Source organism: Hemiscyllium ocellatum, chromosome 8 (assembly GCF_020745735.1).
Source record: "Hemiscyllium ocellatum isolate sHemOce1 chromosome 8, sHemOce1.pat.X.cur, whole genome shotgun sequence".
NCBI classification, from domain to species: Eukaryota; Metazoa; Chordata; class Chondrichthyes; order Orectolobiformes; family Hemiscylliidae; genus Hemiscyllium; species Hemiscyllium ocellatum.
Window position 1 is genome coordinate 22,836,499 of NC_083408.1, and position 16,881 is coordinate 22,853,379.

The 16,881-nt window shown below is 41.7% G+C and overlaps 1 protein-coding gene across 3 annotated transcripts in view; it reads right to left on the reverse strand.

Moving 5' to 3' along the window:
- Positions 1-8,332, reverse strand: part of tmem62 (transmembrane protein 62) — a 75,389-nt gene extending 67,057 nt beyond the window's left edge. Inside the window, exons 1-4 of one of the 3 annotated variants that reach the window (XM_060828667.1) lie at positions 8,019-8,293; positions 6,958-7,069; positions 3,780-3,917; positions 1,332-1,377 (exon numbers count right to left, since the gene is read on the reverse strand). In XM_060828667.1, coding sequence (XP_060684650.1) covers positions 1,332-1,377; positions 3,780-3,917; positions 6,958-7,069; positions 8,019-8,192 — 470 coding nt within the window. In that variant the 5' untranslated portion in view covers positions 8,193-8,293. Of the gene's footprint in view, positions 1-1,331; positions 1,378-3,779; positions 3,918-6,341; positions 6,404-6,957; positions 7,070-8,018 lie in introns of those variants that run through there. The other 2 variants (XM_060828668.1, XM_060828669.1) reach the window with 2 other exon arrangements.
- Positions 8,333-16,881: the final 8,549 nt, after the last annotated feature.

Consider the following 16,881-nt stretch of genomic DNA (forward strand, 5'->3'; position numbering starts at 1 on the left):
TAAACTTAAATAAAGGTAATTACAAAGGGATGAGGACAGAGTTGGCTGGAGTGGACTGTGGAGAATGTTTAGCAGACAAGATGGTTAAAGAAAAATGGCAGACAATTAAGAAAATAGTTCACGACTCACAGCAAAAACATATGCCAGTCAAAAAAGGATTCCAAGATAGGGATTAAACTAAATATGATTTAGCAAAGAAGTTACAGATATTATCAAATTGAAAGAAAAATATACACAATATGTCAAATATTAGTAGTAAACTAGAGGATTGCAAAAGTTTTAAAGCCAACAAAAGATGACCCAAACATGTATAAAGAGAGATAATAACTATGAAGGCAAGTAATATAAAATTGGATGATAATTGTAAAATATAAAAAGGAAGAGGGAGGCCAAAGTAAACTAAGGCCCTTTAGAAAATAAAACTCAGGAAAAAATAAGGGGAACCCAGGAAATGGCATGAATTGAACAAGAATTTTGTGTTAGTTTCCATAGTGGAGGATAAGGGGCTGCTGGGGATTGTAGGCAGAGTTGTGTGGAGAAATACATGCAATAACTATGACTAGAGGAAAGGTACTGGGGAAGCTAATGGAAGGGTAAGTACCTAAGTCCTCAGACAAGATAGATGCATTTATTTTTATTCATTCATGGGACAAAGGTATGGCTGGCTTGGCTAACATTTATTGCCCATCCCTAATTGCCCAGAGGACAGGTAAGAGTCAACCACATTACTGTGGGTCTGGAGTCACATGTAGGCCAGACCAGGGAAGGATGGCAACTTCTTTCCCTGAAGGACATTAGTGAACCAGATAGGATTTCCAACAATCGCCAATGGATGGATTCATTAGACTCGTAATTCCAGATTTATATTGAATTCAAATTTCACCATCTGCCACAGTGGGATTCAAGCTCAAGTCCCCAGATCATTATCTGGATCTCTGGATTAATAGTCCAGTGATAACACATCTCAGAGTTTTAAAGGAAGTAGCTATAGAGATAATGGATGCACTGGTGTAAATAAAAACTACACCCCACGAATGAATTTTTAAAAAGGGGAAAATCAAGTATCTAATTTCCTTTGCAGCTAAGCTTCTGCAACTCCCAGCATCCTACAGGAATGGCATTAATGTTAGCTGGAGTCACTGGCTATTGTGGAAGCACAAATGGCAGGTGACATTGGGCGAGCCAAGGCAGGTTTCACTGAGTGATCCAAAGAATTAGGTTGACTGCATTTTTCCTGCTTAGCATAGTCCAGGAATTAAACTGTACACCTCAATGCAATATCTTACAGTGCATTTGAAAACCTAATGTTAGCTAGACTTGAAGCACAATACCTGTAGTAATTATTGATGCTGTCAAGTGACTTAATGTTGAAAGCATCTGTATTGAGAAAAAGAAGACTGTATCACCGTGGGTATAACAACAATTTGCACTCACACAACAGTTTGATACAGTAAAATGCACTAAAATACTTCACAGGTGTGTTATCAAAGGTTGATGCAACATAACAACAGATCCAATTTAGCGAGTAAAAGCTTGTTGGACTTGAAGAAGCATCTTAAAACAGAAGAGGGAGAGGTGTTCAGAGAAGAATTTCCAGAGCTTAGGCAGTAACAATAGATTGGAGGGAGTGGGGCGATGTAAAAAAGCCCAGAATTGGAAAACCTTGTAGATCTCACTGGGTTACAGGGCTGAAAGAGATATCAGACAGTGAGCAATGTCATGGACGGATTTGAAAATGAAGATTAAAATTTGACTTGCTCCTAAGATTCATGAGCACTATTGAAAGGCTACCTGCACTGTTGCATTGCCAGTGGACGCTGTCTTGTTTAAATTGATTGATAGAAGAATTTCAATAATTTTAAATGTGGTCTAGTGACATAGCAGGTTATTGGGCAACATACACTACATTATGAATTCAGGCCCGTGGAGTGAGAAAATAGAAGAGGCAAGCCATTGAGGAATTTCAAAAAGAACTGAACGGTGAGGGGGCAGTGTCAGGGGTTCAGGTTACTTCCAAGAAGCAGTGTTGTGGTCTACTGACTTCCTTTTTTGTGGTTGTCTCAGTAGGTTGTTAGTTTTTGGAACTCTCTTCTTCAAAAGATGGTGGGAGCAGAGTATTAGAATATTTATAAGGCAGGGGTATATAGATTCTAGTTAAGCAAGAAGGTGAAAGGCTTTGGGATAGATAGAAACATGGAATTAGGTTGCAATCAGATCACGATGGAGAAGGCTCAAACGGTCAAATGGCCTACTCTGCTTCTAACTCAAACCTCCCAAATATGACCATGTTTGGCTCAGGGGAGTCCATACACAGAGCCACAAATTCTGGGTGACCTCTGTAAAAGGATTGGAAATTCAATAGAGTTTTAATGGCATAGTTATAGAAAAGTGCACAGGGACATAGAGATTTCTGTATAGATCTTTGATAGGACATTTTGATAGAACAATCAGCAAGGTAAATGAACCTTATAAAACAGTAATTAGGCCACCAATAGCGTACTGCATCCAAGTCTGGTCATTACACTTTGGATGGATCTTTGAGTAAGTGTAGAGGAAATATGTCAGAATGGTTCCAGGATGAAGAATTTTGACTACAAGGTTAGATTGGAGAAGCTGGGAATGTTTTCTTTCGAGCAAAGGAGCTTGAAGGAAAATCTGATCAATGTGCAAGAGATTATGGCTGGCTTGGAGAAAAGCTGTTCCCATAAATTAGTGAACACGTATTTAGGTTTTGGGTAGGACATGTGGGTAGCTTGAGGAAAGTTTTTTTTAAACACACACTAAGTGGTAATGACCTGTAATTTTCTACCTACGAGGGCGGTCGAAGCAGATACAATGGAAGTTGTCAAAAGGAAATGGAAGGGCACTTGAGGACTAAGTGGGAAGAGTGGTGGGATGAAACTGACTGACACTCTCTACTGAAGACTGCATGATACGATGCACCGAAAGGCCTCCTTCTGTGTTATCATAACTCTATGGCAATTATGTGGTCACCAGGAAACTTGACAAAGCAATGAAGATGGTCATAACTGGACTTTCCATGGTATTTTGATGAGAGATCCCTTGCTGTAGTGCAATGACAATGCTCTCACCACTGCCTCAGAAGGATGTGGGCTCCAAATCCTAGAACAGTTAATTTAGGCTGATATTTCAGAGAACATGCATGCATGGGCGGGGTGGGGGGGAAAGCAGTGGCATCCTTTGGACAGAATGTTAAACCAAATCCCTGGTGTCCTGTCCACCATCAATCCCTCAACCAATAACGCTGAAAAAAAATCCCTCTCATTGTCCAATTTTCGTTTCCCACCTGTTGTGGGATTTTGCTGGACACAAATTGGAAACTGTTCCCTATACTACAGCAGCTGTAGGGCTCTTTGGAATAGCTTGAGGTTGTGAGATCTGCATAAATGTAAATCTTTCTTTCAGACATCACCAATTGAAGGTAAATAACAAAAGAACTAGAAGCAACAAGACCAAAATACAGTCTGTGGTTGGATATGGACTACACTGCAGAGTGTGACAGAGGCAGATCGAAGCAGGGTTTTCAAAAGTGGATTGGATAATCAAAGGATAGAAACAAATTGCTGAGTTACAGAGTAAAGGTCGGGAGCAGGAATAGCTGAATTGCACTTGCAGACAGTTTGCGTGTCAATTAGATGTTGCATGGCCTGCGCAGTTGAAATTATTCTATGACACAATCATAATGGAATTAATGATTGAGTTACTGCATTATAACCAGAAGGGCAAGTGACAAAAGTTAACCAGAGTAATTACTGTACCATGATTGCCTTTGATATCAATCCACTTGGTCTTTTCTAAGACTCTGGATTGCTTCAGGATTGTATGGTAGGTTTGCCATTCAATTTCGTGCTGAACAGATCCGATCCTGTTCTTTGTCTTGGCATCTGTCAGATCCCCTGTGAGACATAAAGCAACATAAATATAAAAGCAGGATTGTTGGAGCATATCAGTGAAAGCCCTGCTCTCTCAGTTTCCCCAGAATCCAGAGTTGGCCACCCCAGCATCAGTTGACACATTGGGAAGTTGTCAGTTTTCTTTGTTTCTGGCATATTTTTTCCCCTATCCTTCAGTGAGATCAAATCTTTGACTCAAAAAGATGCTGACCTGTTAAAAGCACTCTGGGCACCAGGAAATGCAGATGGGTAATCTGAATGTGGGATGTGGACATCACTGGCTGGCCAGCATTTACTGCTGATCCCTAATCGCTTTTGCGAAAGTACTGCCTGCAACAGTAGTGAACTCGCCAACATTAAGGGCATTTAAATGGTCATTGGTTAAACATATGGATGATAATGGAATAGTGCAGGTTAGATGGACTTTAGATTGGTTTCACAGGTCGGCGCAATATCGAGAGCTGAAGGGGCTGTAATGTTCTATGTTCTCTATATGAGCTACCTTCTTGGACCGCTGCAGTGCACCTGCTGTGGGTTGACTCACAATGTCATTAACACTCGAGTTTACCAGTCTATACCAGTGTATTTTTAACACAAAGAATAAATCATTCATTAAACAAAGGGAAAAAAATGAACTGCATTATATCGTACAAAAAGGCTGAATGACTTAATTACAAACACCCAATAAAAAAATTCAAACTCGTACTGTCTCCTATTCCAGCAATATTCTTGCAAACACCAAATCCCTCGTGAAGATTTACCACCAGCTCTGCATCACGATCTCTTGCTCAGGCTGGCACAACGACTACCTATTTACACCTGGTGAATTTTTGCGTATTGACTAAATGCTTCTCCTTTAGCTGATATCTCTCCCAAGATACACAAAACAAACTCAATACACTATTATTTTAACTTCAGAGCAAACAAGTGTTCCCTAAACTCAGTTTCCAGCAGTTTTGTAGGATTTCTTATCAGAGAGTCTAACACTCCTGCCTCATCTCTCTAGGGCATACACAAAGACACAGTGACTCTTTTCTGAATTTTTCTGTATCTCCCTTGGCCTTGTCACTAATCAATAGGAGTTTTTTTGCTATAGTTCTGCCAACTCTTGTGTTGGCTTGTCGTATGTCTATTTAACATATACGGTTAATAAGCTCTATTGTTCTTCTGGGGAAAGACTGCCCTTCTCTTCTCAAGGTTTGTCTGGGATTTCACTTGATGTCTACTTCCAACACAATTTGAAGAGATTTCTTCAAAGCTAGATCTTCTTTGGATTGTATGACATCTGACAAAGACTGATCAAAAATTCCTCTAACAGTTGTGTCTGACCCATCTCCAGCATTTTGTCCCTTATCCCTCTCTTCCCTCCCACAACAGCTATAGGGTTTCCTTTGTCCTTATCAACCATCCCACCAGCATCCACATCCAGAAGATCATTAGTGAGATGCCACCACCAGATATATACTCCCTCCCATCCGCAGAGACCATTCCCTCTGGGATACCCTGGGTTCACTCTTCCCTTACTCCCCATACTGCTCCATAGCACGTTCCCCTGCAACCACAGAATGTCTAACACCTGTTTGTTTACTTGCTCCCTCCTCAATATCCAAGGCCCAAACACACCTTCCAAGTGAAGGAACGCTTTACTGCACTTCACAGAATCTAATCTACTTCATTCGCTGCTCACAGGTCCCCTCTACATTGGAGAAATGAAGCATAGACTGGGTGACTTCTCCACAGAACACTTATGTCCTGTCTGTTAAAAAGACCCTGAGCTTCCAGTTGCCTGCCACTTCAACACTCCACCCTGTTCCCTGGCCAACATCTCTGTCTCAGGTGTGTTATAATGCTCAAGTGAAGCTCAGCACAAGCTGGAAAAACAGCACTTCATTTTCTGCTTCGGAACCCTACAACCTGCTGGGATTAATATCAAGTTCAACAATTTTAGGGTTTGAGCTCTCCCATATCCTTACTCCAACCTCAACACCCTAGACCTTGTTATCACATAAAAACCAGAAGAGCTGCGGGTGCTGTAAATCAGAAACAAAAACAGAGATTGCTTAAAAAGCTCAGCAGGTCTGACAGCATCTGCGTAGAGAAATCAGAGTTAACATTTAAGTTCAAGTGACCTTTCCTCAGAACTTCGCCAGTTTCATGACACGAAACATTAATTCTGATTTCTGTTACCTATGCTGCCAGATCTGCTGAGCTTTTCCAGCAATCTCTGTTTTTGTGTCTCTTATGAATTCTGATTCTTATGAATTCCAAACTCACAGGTGCTATAAAGATGTTTTATATTAAGTATCACTTGAAGGTTTGTGGAAAAAGGAATTTATTTCAAGTTTTGTGGATATATCTAGAGTAGGTCCTTTAAAAGAAGTATTTGAAAGTTCATGACATATTGAAATCGCCAGTTATAATGCTTACTTGACTGTAGAACCTGCTGGGGTTGTTTTGAACAGTGACTGCTTTGGAGAGGTGCTTGTTTTATCTAGTCCAGTTGCAGGAAATCTGCCAAGAGCAAGCCAAGTTGGAGGAAAGCTTGCCATAAACAAACTGTTCAGCTGATTTCTCCCCACTTCTGAAAACATAAATCTCAACACTAGTTCAGGGTAAAGCATATTTGTTTGTTTGAAAAAAAGAAAATTGAAAGAACATATCAGGATTGTATTCCTGAGCAAACTCTGAATTAAAAGTTTTTTTTAAGAAGAGTGTAGAAGTATAAAACTGATTCTGTATTCTCATTCTTAAAAATAAATCAGGCTCCATTGACATTGGCACTCAACAATCTTGGTGGTGTTGTTTTGTTGGTAACCCTGACATTCATTATTCACAAAAGATGCTAATTTGATAGACCACTCAAAATGTCACAAAATCTCCACTTGGAAATCCTTGTTCAAACCAATCCTCTATTTAAGATAATTGTCCATGGTCTTCCAATATAGCTGAGAATTTATCAGATTTGTCTCCAATTTAGAATATTTCAGCAACTACAAATCTGTTGACAAACAATTTCATTTTTGTGTTAGGTTTCATTACCTACCTGTGACGAAGACAATCGCTGGCTTAATTACATCAATGGTCTCTGTGCAAAATGTCTTAAAATCAGGGGTTCTTCGGGGATCTACAAACCTACTGATATGGAGGTCAGACACCTGAGCAGAAAAAAATCTTTCAGTTAAACCCACCACCAACAAAATACTCCTAAAAGAGATGTTTAATAAAAATCAGCATAAACAAAATCTGATCCTTCCTTCCTCCACCTTCTTTTACAAATAACATAGAATATCAGCCTTTGCCTCCAGGTGTGTAATTCTACCCTTAATGATACATGATAGCTCATACATGATAGGAATCTGCACATAATATTTCATTAATCTACTCTTTTGCATCACAAAACCACATACAGGTTAACTCTTTAAGCTTTCAAATTCCTTAAAGATCTAGGTCCAGACTACTGCCCAAACAAGTGCAAAGTTCCAGGTGAGCTGACTTTTCTTTAAAACGGACTATTCTGTTTACAGTGTAGATATTGCTGAGTGAACACACTGGTTTCTACAGGTTCCCCGTGAAACAATTCCCGCCTCTGTTTTAGAGGGACTTGAGGTTCTTGGAGGGGGGGGGGGGAATCATTTTGAACATCTGACTGTCACAGGAGTTTGTCTCGAAGCATAAAACGCATTGTTCAAAAGAAAAGGAAGAAACGAAAGGAAACAGCAACATTGGTTCCACTCCGGCAGGGGACTGCATTCGATGCCTTCTGCACCTGTCCTAGCGAGGGGGCCGGTGCTGGGACACAGACATGTTATGGTTTAAAAAAGGTTCCCTTCGCGTCCAATTTCAAGGAGATTTCATTAAGTGGGCAAATTCCCCCCCCCCCCCATATCGCAATTCTCACACAGCAATTAATCCATACGGTGTAGTGCATAGAAGAGAGATGGTTTAGAAAGGTGTTAACTCCTGCTGAAGCAGACCCAGGTTAAGTCCCCTGTCTATCTCTTGCTACCACCGCAGGTACGACAGGGGAGGGAGGTGGGGAGAGCTCTGAGCCGGTCTGTCAGTGAGGGAGGGAGGCCCGCCCGCCCGCCGACCCTTTCTTGTTACCTGCAGGAACCAGAAGAGGTTGTCCATGCCCCGGCCCGGGTAAGGAGGCTGGCCATCTCGCGGGTGCGGCCTCCGGCTGAGAGCCGGCTGCACGGTGTAGTTCTCCAGCACGTAGGCGGTGAGGCAGGCCAGCAGCAGGCCGGCCGCGAGCAGCAGGCTGAACACACGGAACATCCCGGATCAGGGGCCGGCAGGCTGCCCGGCAACCATCCTCACTTCCGACATCCCAGGCCCGGACATCCAACACCGACAAGACAGCGAAGCGGGCCAAGAGTATCCCCTGCGGACAGACCGGCCGGGCGGCCCGGGGGGAGGGGCTGGGCCTGTTGTCATGGCAACGATGGAGCTGAGCGACAGCAGTCCCTGGGAATATCAGAGGTAATGGTGGGTGCAATACAGGTTCTTACAACAACAAGAAACTGTTTCCAAGACAGCTGGGTCAGTATAATAAACAGCATAGAAGGTAGTTATAACATAGAACAGTACAGGCCCTTCGGCCCTCGATGTTGTGCTGGCCCTTTATCTTACTCTAGGATCAGACTAACCCACATACCCGACATTTTACTATTATCTATGTGCTGAACCAAGAAGCATTTAAATGTCCTTAATGTATCTGACTCTACTACCAACAGTGCATTCCACCATTCTCTGTGAAAAGAACCTACTTTGACATTCCACCCCCTGCCAAACCTTCCTCCAATCACCTTAAAATTATGCCCCCCATGATAGCCATTTCCACCCTGGGAAAAAATCTCTGGCTATCCACTCTATCTATGCCTCTCATCATCTTGTACATCTCTATCAAGTCAGCTCTCGTGCTTCTTCACTCCAATAAGAAAAGCCCTAGCTCCCGCAACCTTTCTTCATAAGGAATGCCCTTCAGTCCAGGCAGCATCCTGGTAAATCTCCTCTGCACCCTCTATAAAACTTCTGCACTCCTCCTATAATTAAGTGACCAAAACTGAGTACAATATTCTGAGTGAGGTCTAACCAGGGATTTATAGAGCTGCAACGTAACCTCGCTTTTAAACTCAGTCCCTCTGCTAATGAAAGTCAACACAGCATACGAGGAGAAAGTAAGGACTGCAGATGCTGAAGATCAGAGTCGAAGAGTATGGTGCTGGAAAAGCACAGTTGATCAGGCAGCATTCGAGAAGTACAAGAGTGGATATTTCGGGCATAATCCCTTCTTCAGAAACTCTTGATGAAGGGCTTATGCCCGAAACGTCGATTCTCCTTGCTCCTCGGATGCTGCCTGACCGGCTGTGCTTTTCCAGCACCACACTCTTTAATACACCATATATCTTCTTAACAACCTTAACAACTTGGGTTGCAACTTTGAGGGATCAATGGACATGGACCCCAAGATCCCTCTGTTTCTCCACACTACCTGCCTTTAACCCTGTATTCTGCATTCAAATTTGACCTTCCAAAATGAATCACTTCACACTTTTCCAGGTTGAACTCCATCTGTCATTTCCTAGTCCAGCTCTGCATCTTGTCAATGTCCCACTGCATCCTACAACAGCTCTCCACACTAACCATAACTCCAACAACCTTTGTGTCATCGGCAAACTTACTAACCTACCCCTCCACTTCCTCATCCAAGTCATTTATAAATATCACAAAGAGCAAAGGTCCCAGAACAGATCCCAGCCATGGTTCAGCACATGGATGATAGTGAAACATAGGGTATGTGGGTTAGTCTGATCCTAGAGTAAGATAAAGGGCCTGCACAACCATTGATCACCAAGCTCCAGGCTGAATACTTTCCATCAACGACCACCCTTTGTCTTCTATGGGCCAGCTAATTCTGTATGCAGACCACCAAATTTCCCTATATCTAATGCCTCCATTACTTTCTGAATGAGCCTACCAAGGGGAACCTTATCAAATGCCTTGCTAAAATCCATATTCACCACATCCACTGCTCTACCTTCATCAATATGTTTTGTCACTTCTCAAATAATTCAATAAGGCTTATGAGGCATAACCTGTCCCTCATAAAGCCATGCTGACTACCTCTAATCAAACTATGCTTCTCCAAATAATCATAAATCCTGACTCACAAAATTCTCTCCAATAATTTGCCCACCACTGACGTAAGACTGACTGGTCTGTAATTCCAGGAGTTATCCCTATTCCTTTTCTTGACCAAGGAAATAACATTTGCCACACTCTAATCATCTGCCACTACTCCAGTAGACAGTGAGGATGCAAAGATCATCGCCAAAGGCACAACAATCTCTTCCCTTGCTTCCCGTAGTAACCTTGGGTATATCCCACATGGCTCAGGGGACTTGTCTATCCCCGTGTCTCAAAATTTCCAGCACATCTTCCTTCTTAACATCAACCTGTTGGTACAAGTGGAAGAGAAAGGAGAGGTGAGGAGGCTTTTTTTTCTTGCATAATAAGTTGACCTGACTTGGAATGCATTTCCTGGACGGATATTGGAAGCACATTCAATAATAAATTTCAAAAAGGATTATACATGTTTAAAAAAGTAAATATTTACATGGCTACAGAGAGCAAATGGGGTGAAGAGGTTTCTAGGGCTACCTTAGTAACTCTTTTAAAGAGCTGACATTGTAATAGATACCAGGGAAATAAAAACATAGGATGGGTTACACCAAAGAGAGAGACATGAAAGAAAGAGGTTTTCATTTGTATTGCAGCTTTCAGGATCTCAGAACTTTACAGCCAATAAAGTCCAGTGATCATCGTAATGTAGGAATTGGATGAGCAAACATGCAGTTAGCAAAGTTCCAGAAACACCATAACTGACCAGATTTTCTGGTCATTTTGTTTTTGGATTAGTATTGACCAGAACACCAGGAATTCTCCTTGCACTTCTTGACAAGATGCTGCTGCTTCATTGCTCCAGGGATTTGGGTTTGATTCCAACCTTCGGTGACTGTCTATGTGGAGTTTGCACTTTTCCCTATGTCTGCGTGGCTTTCTGATGGGTGCTCCAGTTTCCTCTCACAGTCCAAAGATGTTTAGGTGACACGGATTGGCCGTTCTAAATTGCCCCTTAGTGTCCAGGGATGTGCAAGCTAGGTGTATTAGTAAATGCAGGGTAATGGGGATAGGGTTGGGGGGGTGGGGAATGCAACTAGGTAGAATTATCTTTGGAGGTTGAATGGGCTTGATGGGCTGAATGGCCTCTTTCTGCACTGAAGGGAATCTATGATTCTATTCTATGATGATAGAATATTTTGCACCCACTTGAGTTGACCGGTGGAGCCTTGATTTAATATCCAACGGTGCTGCACACCCTCAGTACTAGATTGCAGTCTGGAATGTGGGTTTCTGATGATTTCTAAAGAAAATTAGATGGGTGTCTGATTCAAGTAAGCTTGCAGGGTTTGGAGGGTGGTGGACAGATGCAGTGGGAATAGGGTGAGGAATTAAATGTTTTACTCTAAATAGAACCAGCATGGATTTACAAACACATCAATTAAATAGGCAAAGTCTTTTCCCTGGTGTCGAGAAGTCCAGAACTAGAGGACATAGGCTTAGGGTGAGAGGGGAAAGATATAAAAGAGACCTACGGGGCAACTTTTTCACACAGAGGGTGATACGTGTATGGAATGAACTGCCAGAGGAAGTAGTGGCGGCTGGTACAATTGCAACATTTAAGAGGCATTTGGATGGGTATATGAATAGGAAGGGTTTGGAGGGATATGGGCCAGGTGCTGGCAGGTGGGACTAGATTGGGTTGAGATATCTGGTCGGCATGGATGGGTTGGACCGAAGGGTCCGTTTCCATGCTGTACATCTCTATGACTAATTAAAAGCAGAAATATGACATTTAGCCTATCGAGGCTGCTGTGCCATCATGGCTGATCTGTTTATGTTTCAAATTCAGCATTTCCAATCTACCCATGAAAGTTTTGATTCCCTTGTCTAACAAAGAATCTAGAAACCTCTATGTTAAAGATATTCAGTAGTGTTGCCTCAATAGCCTTCTGAGACAAAGTTCCAAGTCTTGAAAAATGTAAGGAAGGGCTTATGCCCGAAACGTCGATTCTCCTGCTCCTCGATGCTGCCTGGCCTGCTGTGTTTTTCCAGCATCACATTTTTCAACTCTGGTCTCCAGCATCTGCACTCCCCACTTTCTCAACATTCCAAGTCTCACAAGTTTCTAAGGGAAACATTTCTCATCATCCCTGTCCTAAAAGAGCAATCCCTAATTTGAAAACTGTGCTCCCTAGTCTGGATTCACCCATATCCACCTTGTGAAGACTGTTCAGGTGTCATTCCTCACTCTTCCACGTCCCAGTGAAACAAACTGAAATCAGTCCAACCTTCCTACAACAATCTGCTCGTTCAATCTGCTCAACTGTATCAATCTAGTAAACTGCCTCTGAGTCAAATTACATCCTTCCTGAAATAAGGAAACCAAAACTGCTCCCAGAGTTCATGATTTTATCTCCTTAATGCCATATATGATTGAAGCATCAAATTCCTACTGTTATGTTAAATTCCTCTTGGAATAAAGCCTTGTTAATTACTTGCTGTATCCGCATACCTTTGTAACTTGTGCACTAGAATACCTTAATCCCTTCAGAATGAATTCTGCAGATATTCTCCAGTTAATTAATACTTTGTTTTTTTATTTTTGTCCTGCTAAAGTGATAACTTTAAACTTTTCCACGTCATATTCCATTGCCAGATGTTTACTCACACACTTTTGTGTGACATCTTGTCAAATGCCATCTAGAACTTGGAGTGCAGTATGTCTGCAGAGGCTCCTCTTTATCACAGACTTAATAGCCCAAATGGGCTCCTTCTTATATTGCATCAACTCTATGACTCTTGAGAGTACTGCTATTAAGTTGTGTCTGTTGCCTTATGGTAAGAGGACTGGAATAAGGATAGATTGTCAAAGTTCAATAAGGACTAACTTCTGGGAGGACAGACCAGAATTCTGCCCCTCATGACTCATTTAGGAACATATAGAACATAGAACAGTAAACACAGTACTGGCCCTTCAGCCCTCAATGTTGTGTTGACCATTTATCCTACTCTAAGATTAGACTAACCTATCTTCCATGTGCCTATCTAAGAGTCGCTTAATTGTCCCTAATGTACCTGACTCTACCATTGCTAGCAGTGCTTCCATGCACCCACTACTCTCTGTGTAAAGAAGCTACCTCTGATATCTCCCCAAACCTTACACCAATTACCTTAAAATTATGCCCCCTTGTGATAGCCATTTCCACCCTGGGAAAAAGTCTCTGACTATCCACTTTGTCTCTGCCTCCCATCATCTTGTACATTTCTATCAAGTCAGCTTTCATCCTTCTTCGCTCCAATGAGAAAAGCCCTACCTCCCTCAACCTTTCTTTGCCCACCAGTCCAGACAGCATCCTGGTAAATCTCCTCTGCACCTTCTCTAAAACTTCTACATCCTTCCTATAATGAGGTGACCAATACTGAACACAATATTCCAATGAGGTCTAACAAGGACTTTATAGAGTTAGAGGCATAGAGTCCTAGAGATGTATAGCATGGAAACAGACCCTTCGGTCCAACTCGTCCATGCCAACCAGATATCCAAAACTAATTTAGCCCCATTTGCCAGCACTTGGCCCAGATCCCTTTAATTTATCTCTCCACCCCCCAGGCTCCAAGCCTCATTCCTGATGAAGGGCTCCAGCCCGAAACGTCGATTTTCCTGCTTCTCGGATGCTGCCTGACCTGCTGTGCTTTTCCAGCAACACACTCTCAACCCATATCTCTTTAAACCTTCCTATTCATACACCCATCCAGATACCTTTTAAATGTTGTAATTGTACCAGCCTCCATCACTACCTCTGGCAGTTCATTCCATACACGCACTACTGACTTGTTCATCTGTCTTTTCTAATTAACTTGCTCTTTTCTGATTCAGAATCGTCCTTCTCCATCTTTCTATTTTTATTGCGACTTCGGAATCTTCTGCCCTGCTTCTCTTCCAGCTTAAAGGCTTCCAAAATAGAACTAGCACATCTCCCCAGCAGGATAATGGTCCCTTCTCAACTTAAGTGATCCCATCCCTTTTCAGCAGGTCTTTTTTTTGCCCAGAAGAGATCCTGGTCCAAAAATTAAACATTGTACCATCCCTTCAGCCATTGATTTATCTGCCCTATCTTTTTATTCCTATTCTCATTAGAATATGGCAACAGGAATAAACCAGAGATTATTACTTTTGAGGTTCTGTTTTTTTAACCTACCTAACCTCTTAAATGAACCTTGCAAAGACTTAGCTATTTCCCAATATCATTCCTACTAACATGTACAACAACTTGTGGCTTTTCACTCTCCCATTTAACAATATGCTTTAACCATTTTGAGACATCCTTCACCCTTACATTCCTTCTGCAAAGTGCACAATCTCACATTTTCCCATATATTCTATCTGCCAGGTTTTTGCTAGCTGACTTAGTCTGTTGATAACCCTTTTTACATTCCTTGTATCATCCTCACTACTTGCCTTCCCACAGTTTTGTGTCATCTGTTAATTTGGTGAGAGTCCATATTTCTGTCAGAGTTGCAGCATAACCTCGCAGCTCTTAAACTCAATCTCCCTGCTAATGAAAGCTAACACACCTTCGTCTTTTTAACAATCCTGTCAACTTGGGTGGCAACTTTGAGGGATCTATGGACAAGGACCCCAAGATCCCTCTGTTCCTTCACACTGCTAAGAATCCTGCCTTTAGCCCTGTCACCTGCATTCAAATTTGACCTTTCCAAGTGAATCATTTTACACTTTTCCAGGTTGAATTCTGACTTTGAAGGCTTTGGTGAGCATACATGAAACATTCACAATGATTCCAGGGATAATGGACTTGAGTTACATCGATAGGTCTGAGACAATTGGGGTTGATAATCTACAAGAGGAGAAGGTTGAAAGGATATTTGATCCTCATCACATATCCAGTCGAGTCCAAAAGTTCATAACTGGTTGATTGGATGTGTAGCAGGTGGTGAGGAAAATAGGAAGAGAAAAACAATCTACTTGGCCTCATCTTCATTAATCTGCCTGCCACAAAGTGATCACCACACTGTCCTTGTGGAGACAAAGTCCCACCTTCACACTGATGATACTCTCCATAACGTTATGTGGTAACATCAACATGCTGAATGGGACAGATTTATCAACTCAAGACTGGGCATCCATCAGATGCTGCAGATTTGTCACCTCATAGTTTAGCATATCCCCTAATCTACCATTACCATAAAGCCAAGGAACCAACCCTGGTTTAATGAAGAGTAGAGGAATGCATGTCAGGAGCAGCATCGGGAATTTCTGGAAATGAGATATCCACCAGGTGAACCTACAGTGCAGGGCTACATACATGCCAAATAGCAGAAGCAATGTGCAATAGACAGGGCTAAGTGATCCACCTATGAGATGCACTGCAGAAATTCGCCAAGGCCATGACAACATTACCTTCTCATCCCAAAACCTCTAAAACCTAGAAGGATAAGGGTAGCAGATGCATAGGAATGCCACCATCTATAAGATCCCCGCCCCATGCCACACATCATTCTGTGATGATCCCAACTGATGGTAAAACTAGACAAGACAGATCCCAGAATCAAACTTGGCTTAATAGAAAATATATTTTTTGAGGTTGATTAATATGGTAGTTAATCACTAAACCATATTCACATGAGGTTGCAAATGTTCTTTAACAGAACATATGCTTATTACACAAAAGAAAATACCAAAGCTATATCTAGAAGTCACTCTATTCTTAGCAGACCATAGGGTTACTCTCTCCTTAGAGAGAAAGAGAGAGACAACTGGTATGTTTAACTTGAGGGTCACTGCACCTAAGTCAAGGGGAGAGGGTGAGACGGAGAGTCCTTGGTGGTCACCTCAGTCGGTGTAGGAATTGAACCCATGCTGTTGGCACCACTCTACATTGTGAACCAGCCATCCAGTCAACAGAACTAACCAACCTTTGAAAACTATATCTATGTAGAAAAACAGGAAGACCTGAACAAAAACATCACAGCAAATCTTCAACATGTTTCTCAATACACAGTATTACAGATACTCAATCCCAAAGAAATATAATTCCAGTCTCACCTTTTTAACACTTTACCTGAGTGATGCTTGCCAGTCTCTTGCCCTTGGACAGTTGAGACATTTTTTTTAATAGATATTTTTATTGAAAATTCAACATTTTTACAAGTTTACAAAAATTTTAAAAATCCCAAGTATAAACACTGGTATACAATTAAATCTTAAATAAATAATAACCGAAATTTAACAAAAGAAAAATACCAAGAAAAAAGAACAAAGCTCAACTAACTACTAATCTAACCTGCAACTAACCAGAATGTCGAATTAAGTCTCTTATATTATTCAAATAAGAGAAAAAAAAAACGACGGATAACATAGAAATTGGGCAGTGAGATACATGCTCGGAATGTATCAACATCAAATGTAACAAAACCCGTATTCGTGCGGGATTCCTCGCCCAAGGGGCTCTGGACCAGCCAAGTTCGCCATCTCAATTAAATAAAAGCCCTTGTTAGGATGGCCGAGATATCTGTATTTATATAATTCAAGAAGGACTGCCGTATTTTATGGAATAATTCGGTCTTTCGGTGCACCATATTTGTAAGGAAGTCAAGGGGAATACATTCCATCATTAATCTGTGCCAATTTGAAAGTCCAGGGGGGCCCTCAGCCACCCAGTTCACCAAAATATTTTTTCTTGCACAGAAAGAGAGAATAGAAAATAATCTCTTCCTGTACATATCCAGGGAGGGTAAGTTCGAAAAGCCCAAAAGGGGTCCACTCTAACTTCCGTTCTTAGGATTTCTGTCAGAGCACTTGCTACTTTAGTCCAATATCTAC